We start from the raw sequence: 20,599 nt of genomic DNA, 5'->3' as shown, positions 1-20,599 counted from the left end.
GCACTGGCTTTGGCACTGAGCCAAAGGGCCATGAATGATCAAGACACACCAGTAAATATTTCTCGTAAAAATACCCATTTTTTCACATTCATATATTATTGGAAATTGCAGTCTATGGGGACTACCAAACTGCTCCCTCATAAACTAACAAATCCACAAAAAACAAGCACAAAAATAACACAAAAATAAAATTTAAATTAAAACACACACTCTCCCATTTCAATTCCAAAAAGAGCATGCCACCTCTCACCCCCACCCTGCCCCACCCACCCCACCTCTAATTCCCGCAAATATAATTTTCAAAATCAAAGTTGGACAAATATCACAACATATAGCCTGTAAATTTGGAAACAAAACAATACAAATATTTTCATTCTTTGTAACACAACTAAAATTGGTAAAAAAATAATCCCACCACCCCTTGTATGAAAAAAGTATATTTATAATAAGATCTCCTCTGCTCAAAGTGACTGACATTAGAGATACACAAATACATATACACATACACTAATGTGCAATCCCATAGTATTATATATATCACACTCCTCCAACAAAAACACACAATTGCAAGTTTTTTTTAAGTAAACAAATCTCCTCCATAATATGTGCAATCCCAACCCCATCCCTCCTCTCTCCGACCACAAACACTACCCCTCTCCTCCGCCTCCTCCGCCGCCTTGCCACCTCTACCTCGACCTCATTTCCCTCAAGCCCCCCACCAAACCCCCGCCACCTCGGATCACCGCCTCCGAGGTGGCCTCCGAGGCCAAATCCCTCCTCTCCCTCGCCTTTCCTATAGCTCTAACGGCTCTTGTCCTCTACTCCCGCTCCATGCTCTCCATGCTCTTTCTAGGCCGCCTCGGCGAAGCAGAGCTCGCCGCAGGCGCCCTAGCCATCGCCTTTGCCAACATCACCGGCTACTCCGTCCTCTCCGGCCTCGCCCTCGGCATGGAGCCGCTATGCTCCCAAGCCTTCGGCGCGAAGCGGCCGGAGCTTCTCTCCCTCACTCTCCACCGCTCTATACTCTTCCTCCTCCTTTGCTCCATCCCAATTGCCTTTCTTTGGCTAAACATTTCCAGTATTCTTCTCTATTTACACCAAGACCCCAGCATCACCGCCCTGGCCCACACATATCTTCTCTTTTCCCTCCCTGATCTCATCACTAATTCCATTTTCCACCCCATAAGAATCTACCTTCGCGCCCAAGGCATCAACCACCCCCTCACCGTCGCCTCCCTCGTCGGCGCCGCCTTCCACCTCCCCCTCAACTTCCTCCTCGTCTCCCGCCTCGGCCTCGGCGCGGCCGGGGTGGCCGCGGCCTCGGCCGCGTCCAACGCGGCCGCCCTGGCCGCGCTGGCGGCCTGGGTCCGCGGGTCGGCCGCGTGGACGCGGCCGACCCTGGACTGCGTCCGCGGCTGGGCGCCGCTGGCGCGCCTGGCGGCGCCCAGCTGCGTCTCAGTCTGTCTGGAGTGGTGGTGGTACGAGATCATGATAGTGCTCTGCGGTCTGCTGGCGGACCCCAGAGCGACTGTCGCGTCGATGGGAGTGTTAATCCAGACGACGTCGTTGCTGTACGTGTTCCCCTCGTCCCTGGGTCTGGCGGTGTCGACCCGGGTGGGGAACGAGCTCGGTGCGAACCGGCCGGGGCGGGCCCGGGTCTCGGCCGTCATATCGATATTCCTGGCCGGGCTGATGGGCGTGTCCGCGATGGCGTTCGCGGCCGCAGTGCGGACGTCCTGGGCCAGGATGTACACTGCGGACGCGGACGTCGTCCGTCTGACGGCCGCGGCGCTGCCCATACTCGGCCTCTGCGAGCTGGGGAACTGCCCGCAGACGGTCGGGTGCGGGGTCGTGCGCGGGACGGCGCGGCCGTCGACGGCGGCGAACGTGAACCTCGGCGCGTTTTACCTGGTCGGAATGCCGGTGGCGGTCGGGCTCGGGTTCATGCTCGGGGTGGGCTTCTGCGGGCTGTGGATCGGGCTCCTCTCGGCCCAAGTGTGCTGCGCCGGGCTCATGCTGTATGTGGTGGGGACCACCAACTGGGAGTACGAGGCGATGAGGGCGCAGCTGCTCACGTGCGCCGCCGGATGTGCTGACGCGGCACTGCCACGTGAGGCTGACGTGGAGGAAGGGCGGCCCTTGATTTGCGTCTCCGTGGCGTCATCGTGATTGTTGAAATCCAAATCTAATGTAATTTTTTCACTAGGAATTTTATTTCCTCTAATTTTATTTTTTATTCCCATTCTAATTCGAGCTCTGCTGTGAGTGAATCAGTGATTTTTTTGGGGGGATTTGGATATATTTTTGTAAAAATGGAAAATCAAGATGAGTGGTATATGAGATTTTTTATTCCCCTTTTGCAACTTTAAATATCTTGCCTATTTCAATTTTATTGAAAGTATACATGTAGGGATATTTATTTAAATGGCCTTTTACCTTTATAATTGGTCACTAATCATAGTGTTTTTTGACTTTAGTCATCTACAGCCGCTTATACAAACTTTGTAAGTATATTTAATTCGAAATATTATTGGTGTGATATGTAAGTATATACTGCGTATTTGACATAAAACACTTAGAATTCGACGGATTTTAAAAAAATACATTTGAAAACTCAAACAAACATACGCCAAGAAAGAACAACTAATATGGAGTAATGAATAACAAGAAATTGCACTTATATATTACGAATTAAATTTCAAAAATATAATTAATAGAATAATTTTCCTTTGTTATAAAGTTCTCATGTTTTTAATTGATCTCTTATTCTAGGCACAAAGACGGATCCTATGGGGTTGGGGCCGGCCGATCCACTGCCGCCCACGAGGGCTGGAAAAATTCTATTAAATTTGGTTTTTTAGAGTTGTTGCAGATCCACGTACGTTGTGGCGGTTCCATACAAATCTTATGAGATTGGTGTTTACTCTGTGCTTTGTATGTCACCCATTTTCAGCAACAATCGTTGCACTGCCTCCATCTCCTGACATCAGTGTCGACCTTTTTCACTGTGTCCAACCCCCACAATTTACGTTTTTTTGGATGTGTCGTTGATTCTATGTCAATCTACCTAGAGTACATGTATAAATTGCGGATAGCAACCTGATGTTGAATTGTCCCTTGATATGAAACATGCATTGTGTTGTTGTCGTACCCTTTGGAGTTTGGAAGTTGGAACCAAACTAAATTAGCTTAATTAGATAATGATTGAGAAAATGAAATCCAATGTTGAGTGATTATTTGATTAAAGATAATTACGAGTATAGCTACCTAATATTTCATCATGAATTTACCTTGATTATAATCAAGGTTAGGTCATCATTCCATGGGTGTAATTCCATGAGCTGCCATTCCAAACTATCGAATCTTTTAACAAAATTATCAATATTACATATCAAACAAAATAAAATATCTCAAAAGACTAATTCATTAAAAGAAAAAAAAACATTTAATATATAAAACCTTATATTTATTGTCTTACATAATTGATGTGAGTCACTGGATATTATATAATCTCTTAACTATAGTCTTATGTCGTTACAGAATTAAAAGTCACTTTCATTTATTTATTTAACTTTGTCGTGAAGTGTAAACTAGTTCGAAGCAGTCACGCACATGACATTCCCAACTTATATAAAAACAAATCATCAATAATTTATTTGGATCCAAAGCATTGGAATTAACCGCTTACTTTCTTTATAAATTGAAACATTCATCTTATAATTTTCATCATAAATATTTTTTACAATGGAATACGGTTTACATTTAGTTTTGTTGATAATTATAAGGGGTCAAATTTAATTGTTGTCATTTCGATGATAATCTCAAAGAAGGATTTTTGTCTAATCAAGCTGCAATAATTTTGTCGCAAAATTTGGTGTAAAATAATTATGAAAACATTTCACTGCTTCACCTAAAATATTGATGTGAAATTGTATCAAATGGGAAGGAAACATATAAGTTTGTTGTCTGTAAAATAAGAAGCAGAGGCAATGGTGTGGCAGGGATTTTCCTCCTACTATTGCATTTCTTGTGCCTTCCAAACCCCACTACTCCTATTTTCAATTTTTGCATATCATCAATATTGTTTCCTCATTTAGTATGTGATTATGGTGGTTTGAACTTTCGATTTATTAATTAAAGACATGTCTTCTTTCTTGGCTTGGTGCCCCATTCAGAGACTTTGCAAAGCGAATTTGGACATCAGCACAGAATTTCTATGTCATATCATGGTCCAAATGGGACATCCGCAATAAAGTTGCATTCCAAAGTTTCGATCTCGACTGGGAGTTTGAGAAGAAGTGACTCTTCTATCGTCTCGAAACTTGGATAAGTGGTTGGTGCTTGGAATTTCCCTTTAACTGTAACATATGTTTGAAAATTTCAACGACATTAGCATTTGGGCAAACTCAATGCTTCCACCATAAAGATGATCCGGCTCACAACGTGAGTGATTACTATTTTTGCAGGTACTATTTATTGCGTTCGTCTAGCCTTTGGTGTTGTTATTTGCCTTTGTGTTGCCTATCAGTTGGTTTTCATTGTTCGCATCTACTATTGAACTTTGAGCTCGGCCATTTGAGAGTCTAGAGCTTGTTCTTTATTATACAAAAAATATATAAACTTCGCATCTACTATTGAACTTTGAGCTCGGCCATTTGAGAGTCTAGAGCTTGTTCTTTATTATATAAAAAATATATAAACAAAGAGAAACATTTAACCAACTAAATTATTCGGACATAGAATCATTGCAGAAAAACACTCACTACGAACTGCTAAAAAACAATACTAAGTATATGAATATTATATTCCTCATGTGTGTTCTGAACCAATTTTATATGTTAAAAAAAATTATTATTACACCAATATATGGCAATATCAATCAAATTATACACAAACATATATATACAACGTGGATACTGAGGCTATACACGTTGTAAGCTCAGAAAAAATTGGGGTTTAGAATCTACTGGGGCCCGGCCCGTTCCCATCACATGATTCATATCCATCACATTTTGTTGCAAATTTGTAGCAAAACTTTCTGCCAATTTTGTATGTTTTTCAATTGGATTTTCTTGATTTTTACAAAATTTTCGTTTTCTTTTTTAAAAAGCTACTAAATAATATTCAAAGGGATACCTCATTTGAAGGTCAAATTATTAAACGAGGGACCCTCTTGAATGGCGTAGAAAAATCTTAGATAAGATTTGAGAAAAGCCAAAAAAATAAAATGTATGGCCGTTATTTATGTGTTATTCATTAGTGTGCACTACATACAAAATATGTGTGTGATAAGTTATAAGTAAACATTATGATTGGAGAGGGAGACATGTATATAAATATTTTCTTTATTAATAATTCAAATAAAAGAAGTGAATTCATATAATAATCAAACCTTAATGAAAAATTTCCTAAGTTTTTGGAATAGGTAATCTCATATTTTCTTTATTAATAATTCAAATGAATTTCTTACCTTGATTAAGTTGATTTTGTTCAACATAATATACCGTATTTGTTGTGACACATTCGAATGTTCAAAAATTTACATTACATCTTCAATATAGTTGATTATGTTTCATTATATGTTTAATTCAGTGGCGGATCCAGGATCCGGAAACGGAGGGGGCGGAATATATAGTATTAGTTTGATTTAGTGCGGACATGACTATTTTTTTCGTTGTTTGGGGCGATGCCGGAAGCAAATGGAGGGGGCGGACATGATAATTTTACGTCCCGATAAAAGTTAAATAGTCGCACGGAAGGAGCGACCACTCCCTAGATCCGCCGCCACTGGGTTTAATTTGTTGTGATAGTATATTTTTATATAAAAAAATTGTAATTTTGACTTAACCGATGATTCTTGTTTAGAATTGTGCATGCTTATAAAAGGAGATGTCATTATCCACGTAGACTAATGTACTATTTACATAAGGTCTTGTCTCTTTATTTATATACATTCAACAACTAATTTAATCAATGCACGCAAACATTAATTAATAGAAGAGGAACAATATTGGTTATCAAATAAACGTTGAAATTTCTATTCATTATTAGAAACAATAGCATGTCAAGTGGATATATGTAACATCATACATTTATTGAAAATAAACGTCATTTGAATTAATTATAGAAATAAGTCTAATATTGGTTGTACATAGTTTATTATATGTACCAATTAAAATTCTATTACTTCCATTAGCATTAATGAGTGAGAAACTAAGAGAGTACCATGCATGTGTAGCACATCAATAATTACAAACATTTGGGTCTTGCTAGTTGCTCCATTAATATTGTCATAACTCATAGTACTACTTAAGATGCAAGAGCTTGCTTAAAATCCTTACATATTTATCAAGATAAATTTTACTTAATATAGATTTACAATACACAAGATCAAATATTTGAATTGTTACATGAGATACTTGAAAAAACATAAACATAAAAAATAATTATGTATGTCTAAGCAGGCAAATATGTAATGAGAGGGACTTAAGCCCCTACCAGTCTCTTCGTCCTTATTTTTTTATATTTTTAAATTTATGGAAATTGCTAAAAACTATATTCAGACAGTACTAAATTTATGTTATTGAAGATCAAATGGTACATATACATGAGAACTGAAGCAAGATCCAATCTTGAAAATATATACTAGTACTACATAGATTATAGATAAGTAGATAGTAGTACTATATTTATTTTAGATGCATTTGTGAGCATGGTGATCAGCTGATGGACCATGTCATTTTCTCTTCATTAACTGCACATTATTTATGTTTATAATATACAAGTACTTAAATATAAAATAAATAGACAATCTCATCATAGGCCATCATGCTTTTCACATGCATGCCCTCATTCACAATGCTGCAGTCCCTACATCCCACATCCTTTATTTTAGGCTAATCCTAAAAAAAATTATCTTACCTTCATAAAATTTTATAAAATTTAAAAATAATATAACTAGGGTTGGTCGGAAATGTCATGACCGCCCTTTGATTTGCAGAAAATTAAAGAAAATATTCTTCTCCTCTAATGACAGTGCGTCTGAAAAATCCCTAAATTGACGACATGAATATATGATCACTTCTATTTCTAATATTTCTGGATTTATGTGCATTCTATTTATATGCGCAGTTAAAATAGCTAATTATATTAAATTGCATCGAACTCCAATTAATTATTAATTGATATTTTCTCGGAATTTAAATGAGTTTTATTGTTGACTCACAAATAAAGCGAATTTACATGAGCCATATTCTACACCTCACGATGATAAGAGAATGACCAAAATATATAGTACTCCTAGATCAATTGACAACCAATTTCGATGCATAATGAAAATATGAAACATTCTTAATTATAAGCAAAAGTAATAGTAATATGTTCCTCAAATTGTTAGGACACTACAAAACATAAAAAACAATATGTATCCTTATCTTCACATATAGTATATAGTTTAACAACCAATATTGAAGAATTCACAAGTACCACAACCCTCCAACAAGACCATCATCATTTCCATCCCACTCCATTATACCTGTCTATGTTATCCACACACATTCATTTTATAAATATATTGAGCAAAGTCCTAACAAATGCTGTAGACTGCAGTAGCCTAAGCATAGCCTTTGTCTACCTTGCAAGCAACAAAGATTCACTCTTTTCTAACATAACTGTCATCTCTTCATTTGGATGAATTATTTTCCTCTTTTTTTATTTCTCCAATTGTTTCTTCTATAGGGTTCATCATAATTTATGCATGCATCAAATAATATATAATATATACATATAAATATACACTACTCCATTTTTCAGCTATTATTAGTTGTCTAATTTGACGCGGCTCAAGTTTTAAACGAGAGAGTTAACACAAAAGAAATAAAAAATACGCGACAATTATTTGCAGACGAATGAAGTATTGCTTTTGATAAATGTAAAAATACTCAAAGCCAAGGCTAGTAAGCATATAATACTTGACAATCAAAACAACACAATATAAATTCACTATACCACAAAAGTATTATACTAAAAGTTAACAAAAAAAAAAAACAAACATAACAAATGTTTGTGGTTTTTGCTTCTCATCATGTTTTTTTTGTATTCCTTTGCTCTATTAGAGTTTATGTCTTTTTTAAGTTTAGACTTCTTGTTTTGTTTTGTTTTGTTTGTTGGTTTAGTTGTTTTTCTTGTCTAGTTCTTGTCTTCGATAGTATTGTCTTGTTTTTGCTGTTTGGTTTTGCACATGCAGTAGATCTTATTTATTCTATGTATGATTAAGTCGTTTATTTTTTACAAAAATCAATATTGAAAGTGCCTATATTTTTTAGCAAACGTGTCGATCTCGCAACGTGTACCGCATGAGTGTGGTATTATAGGTGTGGATAATTGGTGGCATGCATATATTATCCCCTAGCTATGTAGCTTACTAGACCTTATTAATTGACTCCTACTACCATTAATTACCCCAAACCTGCATTATGCTTCAAGATTAGGAAGAATAATCTCTAAACTAAACACGATTAATGTTCATTGGTTAACATTAAGATCTTGATATCTGCAATTAATCATTCACCCTCGTGGTCTTTTTTTAATGATCAATTGTACCGCTATACGTTTGAAAATTGTATCTACGTACCCTAAATTATTTGCTTTAATACTATGTAATTAAAATTGGGAATAACAGTTTTTACTATATTAAAATCAAATTAAATGAATAGAAAAACAAACAAAGCTAAATATGCATGTACTAAACGAGTGTGGCACGCACGTAAAATATATTGCTTATCATTTCGCATATTAATACAAATATATTGATCAAAATTGATTAATAAATCATAGGGAAAGTTTTATCATAGAGACCAGACAATATATTGTCCCGTAAATAGTGAAACCTAAAAGCTTAGACATTTATTGGGCTTTCTAGAAAGCCCATTGTAAATTAGATCTATATCATCTTTTGGGCTAATATCAATATATAATCCAACCATTTGAAATTGACCCAAAAGCTAAACCCAATAAATCGCACACACTGTAATTCTTTTACTAGCAGGCTTTAAAAATAAAGTATAGCCCAAAATTGTTGTGATTTATGGTAATATTGTTTTCAGGAAAAGAGTTCTTAAACTTATGTGATGAAATATTCCCCCTGTCCCACATTTGGAGTCACTTATTGTTATGGCTCAGATTTTAAGAAAGAGTTGAAGTGTGTAATAAATGAAGTGAGATGATAGAGTGTGTAATAAATGAAGTGAGATGGTGGAGTTGGTTGAAGTTTGGTCCCTTTTGACTTTTGATTTTTGTTTTGATTTATTTTAATGTAGATAATGACATTTTTATGTAATTTTGATGAAGTATGAGGTAAAATTGTATGACTAAATATGGAAAATTCTAAAAGTGACTCTTAAACTGGGACGGACTTTTATGGCAAAAAATGACTCTAAATCTAGGACGGAGGGAGTATTTTTTATGACATTGAAAAAAAACTATTTTACCCATTCCATTCTTTCATTCAGACAACAAACTATTTTCATACATTTGTAGAATTTAGAAGTGTGTACTAGTATTCGACAAGAATATTCTGTCAAAACAAATCGTTTCCCAAAATAGGAAATGGAACCGAAATGATAAGCAATAAAACTACTGCACCGTTTGGCCTATTTTGGATGACAACTGTGTCACCGACCCAAATGACCTAGACCAAAACCTAATGCAATGTGGAATCAATTTTTCATACCATTTGCAACCACTCTTATCATCAAATAGAATTGTGTATTAGTCCATATCCATCAAAATAATCCGATTAGAATTCGTGGAATCAGATACGGTGAATAAAGTTGTCGTCAGTATGAGAAGGCATAAATGAACGTTGCAATCGTCAGTCACTGACGATGGTTAACAATGAATGGCAGACGAAGAATGGAAGTGAATCTCAACCCAGAAAATTGGAAATTTGTATGAAGCTGTCAGCATGAGAAGGCATATATGAATGTGACGATCGTCACTGACGATGGATAACAATGAATGGCAGACGAAGAATGGAAGTGAATCTTAACCCAGAAAATTAGAAATTTGTATGAAGCTGTCATATTGTGAATTTAACTATAACTTCAAAACTCGAATTTAATAGAGTTTTTTTAGAATTGTTGGACCCACTAGCTATGAGATGAGTTGATGCAATTGACCCACCTGAATATTCCATTGGGTTGGAGGAAGCACATGCCCACATGTTTTCATGGCATTGCCTTTGCTTGTCAATTACCTAAAATTGAACATGACCACCAAGTTGAATTAGACTTTTGTCCAAATCCAATAATTGAATACTTCCCGAAAAATATGAATATTTGGTTTGATACAGATTTTAATACATAAATAGTAAGGTAATAGAGAGATAGATAAAAAAAGATTTTAAAATATTATTAGTACAGAATAAATTTCATCTCATTAAAAAGAAAAAAAAATTAAAATTAGAATATTCATACTTTTCAGGGACTGAAAAAGTCCATACTTTCCAGAGACGAGGGAGTATTATATTCTCCTTTTACTTTCCATAAGAATTAATATCGAACCGTCTATTAAATTTAGATTATTCCATAGATGTTACGTTGAAATTTAGGTTTTATACATTATATTTTTGGACTTTTAACATTATTTTGCCGATTCGGACATATTAAATTGAGAAAATTGTTCGATGTAGTTCAAAAATCATATGACCGCTGAAAAGATGGAATTTTATTTTTCTATATATATTTGAGTATCACATAATTTTGCCAACCAGTGGACACGTGCCATCATATGATAATAAAGAAAAATGTCTTATCACGAAAATATATTCCTAGTTTTATGAATTGTGTGGTGTTAAAGTATTACCCTGCCTAATAATCTTATCATGTTTCATGGATTTAAAGGTTGGAAATTTGGAATTTATTTTAAAAGATTTTTTCGTTGTTTATACGTATTTTATGATTTTCTCGCGATATTCTGCATTGAGTTTCTTGATATTTTATATATTTGATACATTATCGATGATTAATCTTTAGAAATAAAAAGTCCAAGCTTATGGGCTCTTGAAGTTTTGATGTCCAAATAATTAACATGATTTTACTCTGATCTCACATTGATCAAGATCAGTCCTTTTGAATTATATTTCTCTCAGTTATTATTGTTAGTAGACGATGAAAGACGAATGAAAATATAATAATATATTGTTTTTATATAATAATTGGTCTCACATTGATCAAGATCAGTCCTTTTGAATTATATTTCTCTCAATTATATGTAATTAATTATGACATTGAGTTTCGAGTCTGTGAGTCGGTGCTGCAGTTGTTATTGTTTGTTAGTAGACGATGAAAGACGAATGAGAATATAATGATATATTGTTTTTATATAATCATTGCTTTCACTATGACACGTAACTGTATATATTAATACAATATATTTCCCATGTGCTTGTGGATCTTAATATGCATGTTCCTAAATCTCTTACTTTGTTTATTTTAAATCTTATAGACTATACACACCTATATAAATATGTGTTCATGGAATTGTTGTTTTAGTATAGTACTACTCCAGTATCCATGTGATAGATATATATACTTAATTATATGTTGGAGATTTGAATTAGAGGATTGTGTCTTATTCATCTTTTTCCTGTGATAAATGATTAAAGAGTGATGTGTTAGTATGGCCCAAAACTTTGAATTTGTGTAGAATTGATCTACAATGGATTCCTTCACTCTCCTTTACATTTTTCATTCCTTGTAGTTGGCTTTTGGGTGAAGGTGTGCATTTCCGTGAGAATGGATATTTTAGTGATTGGTTGATGCTATTGCCTTGATTTATGCAAGTGTGTTTGGTTGATGCTCTTCTATGATTATTACTAGGTGTAATTTGTTGTTCCATCGATATTTTTAGTACTTGCTTATGTTGTTATTTAATCATTTTTTGCCTGAATTCTTATGATCGTTATGACTAGTGTTTTAACTATAAAGAACTATGACATCTTTTGTGGACTCAACATAAAAGAATATTCGCTGAAAAGAGTCTAATCACACATTTTTTTTTACCATACTAAAACCATGAAGCAATATTTTGTGCTATTTCGATATAGTAACAAGGTTTAAATCACTCTTTAATGTGGTAGATTAGGATTTTATAAGTATTTTGTTTGTTTATTGTGAATCACTATTGTATGTAGATTAGTTTGACCAATAGTTGGGATAAGGGGATAATACAAAGAATAAATACAATGTTTAGAATTCATTCTTTTTAGTTCGAAAACAGCTGCAGAAATCTCACCACCCAAACCGTTGAAGTTAGGCACAAGGATGTGAAATTTGACCAAAATTTAATCATAGTTTATCCATTGAGCTTCATTTTAAAGTGGCTTTTAAGGTTCGGTATGAACTTCCCTTCTAAATTCTAATATTACACACTATACTGTTTAGTTTATTAAAAAATAATCGTTTTATTATTCAAGATTAAAGTATCCCAAGATGAATTAGCTTAATTGCAATCACTCAAGATAGTACTGCAAATGAATGACAAGACTCTGTAATCCAAAATTGACATTTGATTTGGGAAGGTATATTTGGCCCATAGATTTGTGTTAAAATAACAATCCCTCTTAAAGTGACACTGTAACACCACTTATACAGTAATATTATAAACGCTACACAGCAATCTATAGATTGCTGTGTAGCATGTTGGATATTGCTGGCCAAGAAAAATTTCTATATAGTGTACAAAATATTGTTAGTCGTCTTTTTCAAAAAAAATTTGTCACGTGGCAGCTTATTATTCATCCACGTATACAAATGATTGACTATGAATGATGGTATGGTATTATTTTAAGAGGTGGTGGCATCCTAACACTCCCCTTGGCCATATTCATCAAATCGAGCAATATTAATAAGACAATCATTTCTAATTCATTAAACCGAATATAACTTATTCTATCTACTTCATTAATATATGGAAAATAGAAAGAAAAGATGCCAATAAAAGGGGAAAAAAAAAGGGAAATAACCAAAAAAGGAAATTCGTTTTGGGCATATCAAAATAGATCTTTTACTAGTAATATTGTTATCTAAATTAGATGGTTTAATCTTGGATTTCAGTAGGTTTCGATTTCAAACACCCAAACCATTGACTGAATATTACAATTTGCAAGTAAAAAGTGGATTAATTACAGATTCGGATAAGGTGAAAGACAGAACATCCAATTTAAATAAAGATGAGATTTTGGGTTGATTTTTGCCTAAGAATTGAAGAAAATCTTAAGACTAAAAATTGCATATATAAAGTTCTGATCTTGCCCTTCATCAATGTCATTTTCCTCTTCTTTTTCCATAGTGTATTTCCTAAATATCTTTAAACTAGAAGACAAATCCCTCCCAACTCTCGAGAACCCATATAAATTTCCTCCATTAACTTCAGCCATGGTGGCTCTCTAATGGTCGAATCGTCTCTCTAGGTTGAAATCACTGATACCCACCACGAAAAACAACTAAAAGATTCGATCTTGGGCCGTAAATCTCGAATCCGGTGAGATGGGCAAAGTAGCTGTGGCGGCGACGGTGGTCTGCACGGCGGCGGTGTGCGCCGCCGCCGTTCTGTTGGTGAGGCGGCGGATGAGGAGCTCGGGCAAGTGGGCCGCGGCGGAGGCTGTTCTGAGGGAGCTGGAGGAGAAGTGCGCCACTCCCACCGCCAAGCTCCGCCGCGTGGCCGATGCTATGATGGTGGAGATGCACGCCGGGCTCGCAATCGAGGGCGGCAGCAAGCTCAAGATGCTCATCAGCTACGTGGATAACCTCCCCACAGGGTATGGTGTGAGCAAATGTGTTTTCTGATTTGATTTGATTAACAAGATTTGGTGATTTGGAGTGATGGTTAAGGGATTTGAAGTGCTGTGAGATTTGTGTTTTGTTCAAGATTTAGGAAAGTTGCTTTCTTTATCTGATTTGGTGTTTGAGAGTGATGGTTGAGGAATTTGAAGTGCTGTCAGATTGTGTGTTTTGTTCAGATTTAGGAAATTTGCTTTCTTTGTCTTGTTGATTCTCTCATTCTGATGATTATCATGATTTGGGTTGTGAGTATATGGGGATCCAAGTCTCTATCTATTATCTAGCCTAGTTGATTTGATGATAATCATGATTTGGGTGTTTTAGAGTGATGGTTAAGGAATTCGAAGTGCTGTCGGATTATGTGATTCGTTCAAGATTTAGGAAATTTGGTTTCTTTATCTTGTTGATCCTCTCCATTCTGCAATGTTTTGAGTGCTAAAGTTGGTTGTGAGTATATGTCGATCCGAGTTAGTGTGTATCTGTATCTACTATCTAGCATAATTGATTTGATGCTTATCAAGATATGGTGTTTTAGAGTGATAGTTAAGGGGTTTGAAGTGATGTCAGATTATGTGGTTTGTTCAAGGTTTAGGAAATTTGCTTTCTTTATCGAGATTTGGTGTGTAAGAGTGATGGTTAAAGGGATTTGAAGTCAGGTTGTGTGTTTTGTTTAAGATTTAGGAAATTGGCATTCTTTATCATGATTTGGTGTTTAAGAGTGATTATCAAGTCAGATCATGATTTGGTGTTTAGTGTCTGATTAGTAATTTGTGTGGATCCAAGTTTATATCATCGTTTAGGCAAAGATCTATGATTATAGCTCTGGTTTTTGTAGTTTGATACAAAGATGATGAGTAGAATGTATGGCTAGTAACAAGATAATGCTCATCGTGTCTGTCTACGTCTTCCTACCTCGTGGTGCTCCACCACTATCATTAATTAGAGAATAGAAATATGAAATGCTTCATCAATTTGGATTTGAAGCTGCATGACAGATTTCATGTAAACATTCTCCATTTGAGATAGAGGACTCCACACCTCTTAATAAACATATTCACTTCCACGTTGTGTTTTATCTCAACTTTTTGATTTGTTGTCACTTGTCATCCTCTGGAGTCCTGTGACGAGAAGCATCAGCATTCCGTTTTCATTATGATGGTTGTTTTTTCCGAGATCTATGAATATGGTGCTTTAGACGTTTGTTTCTTCTTATTTCTTGCTTAATCTTTTCAATCATGGGACACATACCTAATATTTGGAGTTGTAGTGTTCTTCTGTTTGGGATTGGTGGCGGGACCCTCCCTTACCTTTTGCATTTCTAGTGCTTGTAGCTTTGTTCTTTTTGTATATTTTCAGTTTTTCCAATTCAAGCTTTCAGTTTTTTAAAGCTTATTATCATAGAAGTGGATGTTCTGCTTTTTTTTACATTTGAAAACTGCTGTAAAAGAGTAAATGATGCTTCTTTCGAGATTGTGTACTTTCTGTTCTTATGAAATCCACAATTATAATCCGTAAGCTGAGCTAACTTAGCATAATTATGCATTTTGTTACATCCATTGAATATCCATGATTGGACAACTTAAGTAGTCTTTTGTGCTTATATGATTAGTCTGTTAGATCATAATAGAACTGACGATGAATGAATCATGTGGTCCTGTTGTCCATTTAGTTTGCTTTAGTAAACAGTGCTGTCATTGTTTAATGATAACGTCAACCAAAAAAAATGTATAATTTCATAGCTTAAGAAGAAACTATCCAAAAAAAAAAGACTCCCTTTCTCTTTTGTGGCTTAGTTTGCAAATATGAGCAATAAGATTTGCCTGGCAAGGGTGTGATTCCCTATTTTCTGTTCAGGAATGAAAAGGGATTGTTCTATGCATTGGACCTTGGTGGAACAAACTTCCGTGTTATGCGAGTCCAGTTAGGTGGCAAAGACAATCCAATCAAGCAGGAGTTTGATGAAGTATCGATTCCTCCACAGCTGATGACAAGTTCATGTAATGTGAGTACATTCTCGTGGCTTGAAATGCTGACTTTGATTATCTCCATTAGCTGATGCTCTTTTGTAATTCAGGAACTATTTGATTTCATTGCCGAGGCACTAGCAAAATTTGTTGCTACAGAAGGCGATGACTTTCATCTTCCACCCGGAAGGCAAAGGGAGCTTGGTTTCACCTTTTCCTTCCCAGTTCGACAATTATCGTTAGCATCAGGAACCCTAATCAACTGGACGAAAGGCTTCCTTATCGAAGATGCGGTTTGTTTCTTCCTTCCTTCTTTAACCACCTTTAAAGTGTCACTATGTTGAAAAGAAAATTTTCCGAGTATGTGTTCATGACTTCATGTTGCCACTAATCTAGTTAATCTTATCATGTCAACCAGAAACATGTCTTGTTTATACGAATTGCCACATCTACTTAAATCAATTAATCTAGAAATATATCTGTTTCAGATATCAGTGTTCTGTTGCATTATCAATTTTTTGGCTTTTCGTAGATCGGACAAGATGTCGTTGCAGAGCTAACGAAAGCAATGGAAAGAGTTGGTCTTGATATGCGTGTGACTGCATTGGTGAGTCTTTCTTCCTTACGAGTTACGAGATCCTGGTTTGTTTGTTTGTTTGTTTGTTTTGTCTGCTTGTAAGGCAAATACACTAATCTAATCTAAGACTAGCTATGCTTTCAATTCTAACTTGGTAAATAACTATTAAGTATTAACAAAACACACCCAAAGAATCGACATTATTTTCTCTCTTTCTTTTTTTAAATCTGAATTGGGTCGACTTTCTTTGCTGATTCATTGACCATGTAAGGTTTGGAAATGATTGATTCATTGAATTTTAATGTAATTTCGTTTTATTACATGATCATTTTATTGAGTTAAAATTGAAAAATGGGCTAATATTGGGTTATAATAGTGTATGTTTCTCTTTGTTTAATGATAACTAATTAATGTTCACTATATTGTAATAATATTTTAGGTTTGTAGTTTTTAGTTATTACTTGATAATTATATATGCTAATATCTGACTACAATCAGCAATTTTTTCAAGCACGGGTTTAAAAAAAATCTTGTGTTTATATTGTGAGTGGAATAGGTCTCACTTTGGTGTTGGTTCATATTGTGAGAAAAGAAAGTATCACACTTTAGATGTATTGAACGAAGAGAGTATTAAATATGTATGAATGTGAATGTCACATTGTTCATTTTTATATGCGCGTTTATGAAGATTCCCGTCCCGTTTGTTCATTGCAGGTCAATGATACCGTTGGAACCTTAGCTGGAGGACGATACACCAATCCGGATGTCGTTGCTGCTGTGATCCTTGGGACAGGAACTAATGCTGCTTATGTTGAACGGGCACATGCAATTCCAAAATGGCAGGGTCTGCTACCTAAAAGCGGAGAAATGGTTGGTGCTTTTTGAAAAGATTTCATCGATTAATACTCGGTAGATTCTAGCTATACGTAAAGTTACTGACATTCCTTCTTACTGGAGGTTATAAACATGGAGTGGGGTAATTTCCGCTCGTCACATCTTCCACTTACAGTGTACGATTACGCTCTCGATGCTGAGAGTTTGAATCCTGGAGATCAGGTACTCGATTAACCTACATTTGTATTGCTTTTCATTGTCCAAAGCTGTAATATACTGAGGATATTTTGGCATCTGTTTATGTTTTTCTTGCTGCTGCAGATTTTCGAGAAGTTGATTTCTGGTATGTATCTTGGAGAAATTGTGCGTATAGTTCTATGCACGATGGCTGAAAAGGCGTCCTTTTTCGGTGATACAATCCCGCCCAAACTCAATATCCCATTCATACTGAGGTAAGCAATGGCACTCGAGATAGAAAAAACATTCTTGAACGGTTGTGTGTCTCTTTCGTTTCTTGCTGTGGGCTATATTTTTCGTATGGCGTCTTGAGATTTAATTTCACATGTTAATATCGATTTATAATCCAATACGGAAAAACCACCCTTTCGTCTTGCTAGTGTTTGTGACTTTGGTCAAATTCTTGTCTGTCAACTTTAAAAATCAGCCGGAAAAACCATGAAGTTTGGACTTTACGAAATGATCCCGTGCTGCAATATATTTGTGGATGTTTTTCAACCAATCCACATCATTTTCTGTATGAATAGATGACATTATTTAACTAACTAGTTGTGACATCCACATATGATTTCCCGGTTGTCGTATCAGATAGTATAATTTTACTTGTCATGGGATATATTGTGAACAAATCAAACTTTGTGTTTTTTTCGGCCGATTTTTAGCGTTGCGGGTCATACTAAAATTTGACCAAATTTCATGATTTTTTATATTTTGCCCTATTTTTTTTATCTATGTATAGCTAAATTACAAATGCTACACACAACGCAGGACCCCCGACATGTCGGCTATGCACCACGACACCTCTCCCGATCTCAAGGTTGTCGGGAGCAAGCTGAAGGACATCCTAGAGGTACTTGCTCCCTCCTGAGTACGAAACTAAGGTACTTTCATCTCGATATCTGCAGTTCGCTGACTCTTAATCCCTTCATGGGCAGGTACCCAACTCCTGCTTGACAATGAGGAAAATCGTCGTGGCGATATGCGACATCGTCGCCACGCGCGGGGCCCGCCTCTCCGCGGCCGGCATCGTGGGCATCCTCACGAAGCTGGAGAGGGACGCCCCGAAAGAGGGAGAGAAGCAGCAGAGGTCGGTCATAGCTTTGGACGGCGGATTGTTCGAGCACTACACCAAATTCAGGGAGTGCATCAAGGCCACGCTCGACGAGCTGCTGGGAGAGGTCTCGGACAGCGTCGTGATCGAGCTTTCGAACGACGGGTCGGGGATCGGAGCCGCCCTTCTGGCGGCCTCCCATTCGCAGTACCTCGAAGTCGAAGAAGAATCTTGAAGGTGTACAATTTCTGGTTAGTTTTTGTAGTATTTGTGGGAACTATGTATGCCTATATACTTGGATGCCTTTGAAAGGAAGACAGAGGCAGCGGTGGAATGGAAGGAGATGAATAAATTGAGGGATTTACAAATATTTGATCATTTTTAGGCCTAAGTTATAATAATTAATGAGAAACTGATTTTCATTGTTAGTATCTTTTGACACTATTGATTTGTTCTATTTTTTTGCTTTATGCAATATTTTCATTACTTCAAATGTGGCGACGGGTGCACTAACGTCAGTGCACCCGGCCACAATGAACACACGACGCTGCAGCAGCAACGAAGTCTGTTTTTGATTGGAGAGGAAACGTCTTACAGTGATTATTTCTCACATAAATGTGACAACCTTTATTCTGATGAATTACATATTGCATAACACTGAAATCACACAGACAAAGAAAGGAACACCATTCATGATTAACACCATCATTAACACCAACTTTACCGGCTTAGATCGGCTGAATCGATACGTTGTTAAGCCTCTCGAGGGCCAGAATCAGCGCCTGCGTGCCCAGATCGCCCTCGCCGTGAGCCTGAAGCGACACGTAGAGCTGCTGCGCCAAGGCCAGCCCCGGCAGCGACAGCCCCATGCTCTGGCATTCCCTCAAACAAATCCCCAAATCCTTCACGAAATGGTTCACGTAGAATCCCGCCTCAAAATCCCTCTTTAAAATCCTCGTGCCGTACAAGTCGAGCGATTTCGATCCGGCAGCGCCGGTTGAAATCGCGGTGAGATAGTTCTCCAAATCAAGACCGGCCTTATGCGCGTAGATCAAACCCTCGCACAATCCCACCATCGTCGTCGCAATTGTCACCTAATATTATCAGTACAAAATGTTTTTTCATTGTTTCATGATTTACGTATCAATTTAATATATTTTGTCGCTGTACCTATGAGACGTACCGAAAATGAAACAATTTATGAAATTTCTAGTAACAAATGATTTTTTTTACTACCGTAAAACAATAATGAAACATTTTGTATGGACGATATAATTGCCCCGCACCTGATTCGCCAATTTACAGAATTGCCCCTTCCCGGGGCCGCCCATGTAGTAAACCCTACCGAGGCAGCCGAGGAGGGGGGTCAATCGGGTGACGACGGCCTCGTCTCCGCCGGCGAAGATCGAGAGGGCGGCGAGGCGGGCGCCGCGGTCGCCGCCGGAGACGGGGGCGTCGACGGCGGAGGAGCCGCCGGCGGCGGCGGCGGAGTGGATCTCGACGGCGAGGGAGGGGTCGGAGGTGGTCATGTCGACGAGGGCGCCGCCGGGGCGGAGGCCGGCGAGGGCGCCGGAGGAGGGGTCGAGGAGGACGTGGCGGACGTCGGAGGGGAAGCCGACGATGGAGAAGACGACGTCGGATTGGGAGGCGAGGGATCTGGGGGAGTCGGCCCAGTGGGCCCCCATGGAGAGGAGGGTTTGGGCCTTGGATTTGGTGCGGGTGAAGACGGTGACGGCGTAGCCGGCCTTGAGGAGGTGGGAGCACATCGAGCTGCCCATCACGCCGGTTCCGATCCAGCCGAGCTTGGTGGCGGCGGGGGTGACGGGGGCGGCGGCGGCGGAGGAGGACATGGTGCGGCGGGGGAGGAGGAGTGAGGGAGGGAGTGAGCGGCGGAGGGATAACAGGCGCATTTTTCTGATTAGGTGATGATGATGATGTGTTGGTTTGGACTTTTCTAAGGGTATTTTGGTAAATTCAAAGATAATTACTAATTTATTTTTTGCCAAATTATCAATACTAAATCATTAGTTAGCGATTTTAGAAAATATTCCATCAGTCCCTGACAAGAATCATATTCAATCCGTCCCTGATAATT

At 37.5% G+C, this 20,599-nt stretch overlaps 3 protein-coding genes across 3 annotated transcripts; 2 read left to right on the top strand and 1 right to left on the bottom strand.

The window, feature by feature from the left end:
- The first annotated feature begins 491 nt into the window (after positions 1-491).
- On the top strand, positions 492-2,370 carry ADS1 (MATE efflux family protein). Its single transcript, XM_048095141.2, has one exon. The coding sequence runs from the start codon at positions 604-606 to the stop codon at positions 2,167-2,169; it is 1,566 nt and encodes a 521-aa protein (XP_047951098.2). The 5' UTR covers positions 492-603; the 3' UTR covers positions 2,170-2,370.
- A 10,967-nt stretch (positions 2,371-13,337) lies between these two features.
- LOC125191761 (hexokinase-2) lies at positions 13,338-18,932 on the top strand. Its single transcript, XM_048089174.2, has 9 exons — positions 13,338-13,819; positions 15,696-15,843; positions 15,916-16,098; positions 16,338-16,412; positions 17,097-17,252; positions 17,340-17,438; positions 17,538-17,668; positions 18,222-18,303; positions 18,389-18,932. Exons 1-9 carry the CDS (start codon positions 13,548-13,550, stop codon positions 18,737-18,739), a joined length of 1,497 nt encoding a protein of 498 aa, XP_047945131.2. The 5' UTR covers positions 13,338-13,547; the 3' UTR covers positions 18,740-18,932.
- A 120-nt stretch (positions 18,933-19,052) lies between these two features.
- Positions 19,053-20,429, bottom strand: LOC125191762 (6-phosphogluconate dehydrogenase family protein). Its single transcript, XM_048089175.2, has 2 exons — positions 19,791-20,429; positions 19,053-19,598 (listed from the first exon to the last, which is right to left on the bottom strand). Exons 1-2 carry the CDS (start codon positions 20,412-20,414, stop codon positions 19,233-19,235), a joined length of 990 nt encoding a protein of 329 aa, XP_047945132.2. The 5' UTR covers positions 20,415-20,429; the 3' UTR covers positions 19,053-19,232.
- Positions 20,430-20,599: the final 170 nt, after the last annotated feature.

The sequence above is a fragment of the Salvia hispanica genome, chromosome 4 (assembly GCF_029641045.1).
Source record: "Salvia hispanica isolate PSC_SH4W2 chromosome 4, Shi_PSC_v1, whole genome shotgun sequence".
NCBI lineage: Eukaryota > Viridiplantae > Streptophyta > Magnoliopsida > Lamiales > Lamiaceae > Salvia > Salvia hispanica.
The sequence above is the reverse complement of the archived record's forward strand: the minus strand, read 5'-3'. Positions and strand labels throughout refer to the sequence as shown.

Excerpts from the sequence above, each read along its gene's own strand:
- ADS1 (XM_048095141.2), top strand. The coding sequence starts at position 604 with ATGTGCAATCCCAACCCCATCCCTCCTCTCTCCGACCACAAACACTAC.
- LOC125191761 (XM_048089174.2), top strand. The coding sequence starts at position 13,548 with ATGGGCAAAGTAGCTGTGGCGGCGACGGTGGTCTGCACGGCGGCGGTG. Across the intron at positions 15,844-15,915 it reads TGATGACAAGTTCATGTAAT|GAACTATTTGATTTCATTGC; the intron begins GTGAGTACATTC and ends TTTGTAATTCAG. Across the intron at positions 17,439-17,537 it reads GTTTGAATCCTGGAGATCAG|ATTTTCGAGAAGTTGATTTC; the intron begins GTACTCGATTAA and ends TTGCTGCTGCAG.
- LOC125191762 (XM_048089175.2), bottom strand. The coding sequence starts at position 20,414 with ATGCGCCTGTTATCCCTCCGCCGCTCACTCCCTCCCTCACTCCTCCTC. Across the intron at positions 19,599-19,790 it reads TCTGTAAATTGGCGAATCAG|GTGACAATTGCGACGACGAT; the intron begins GTGCGGGGCAAT and ends TGATAATATTAG.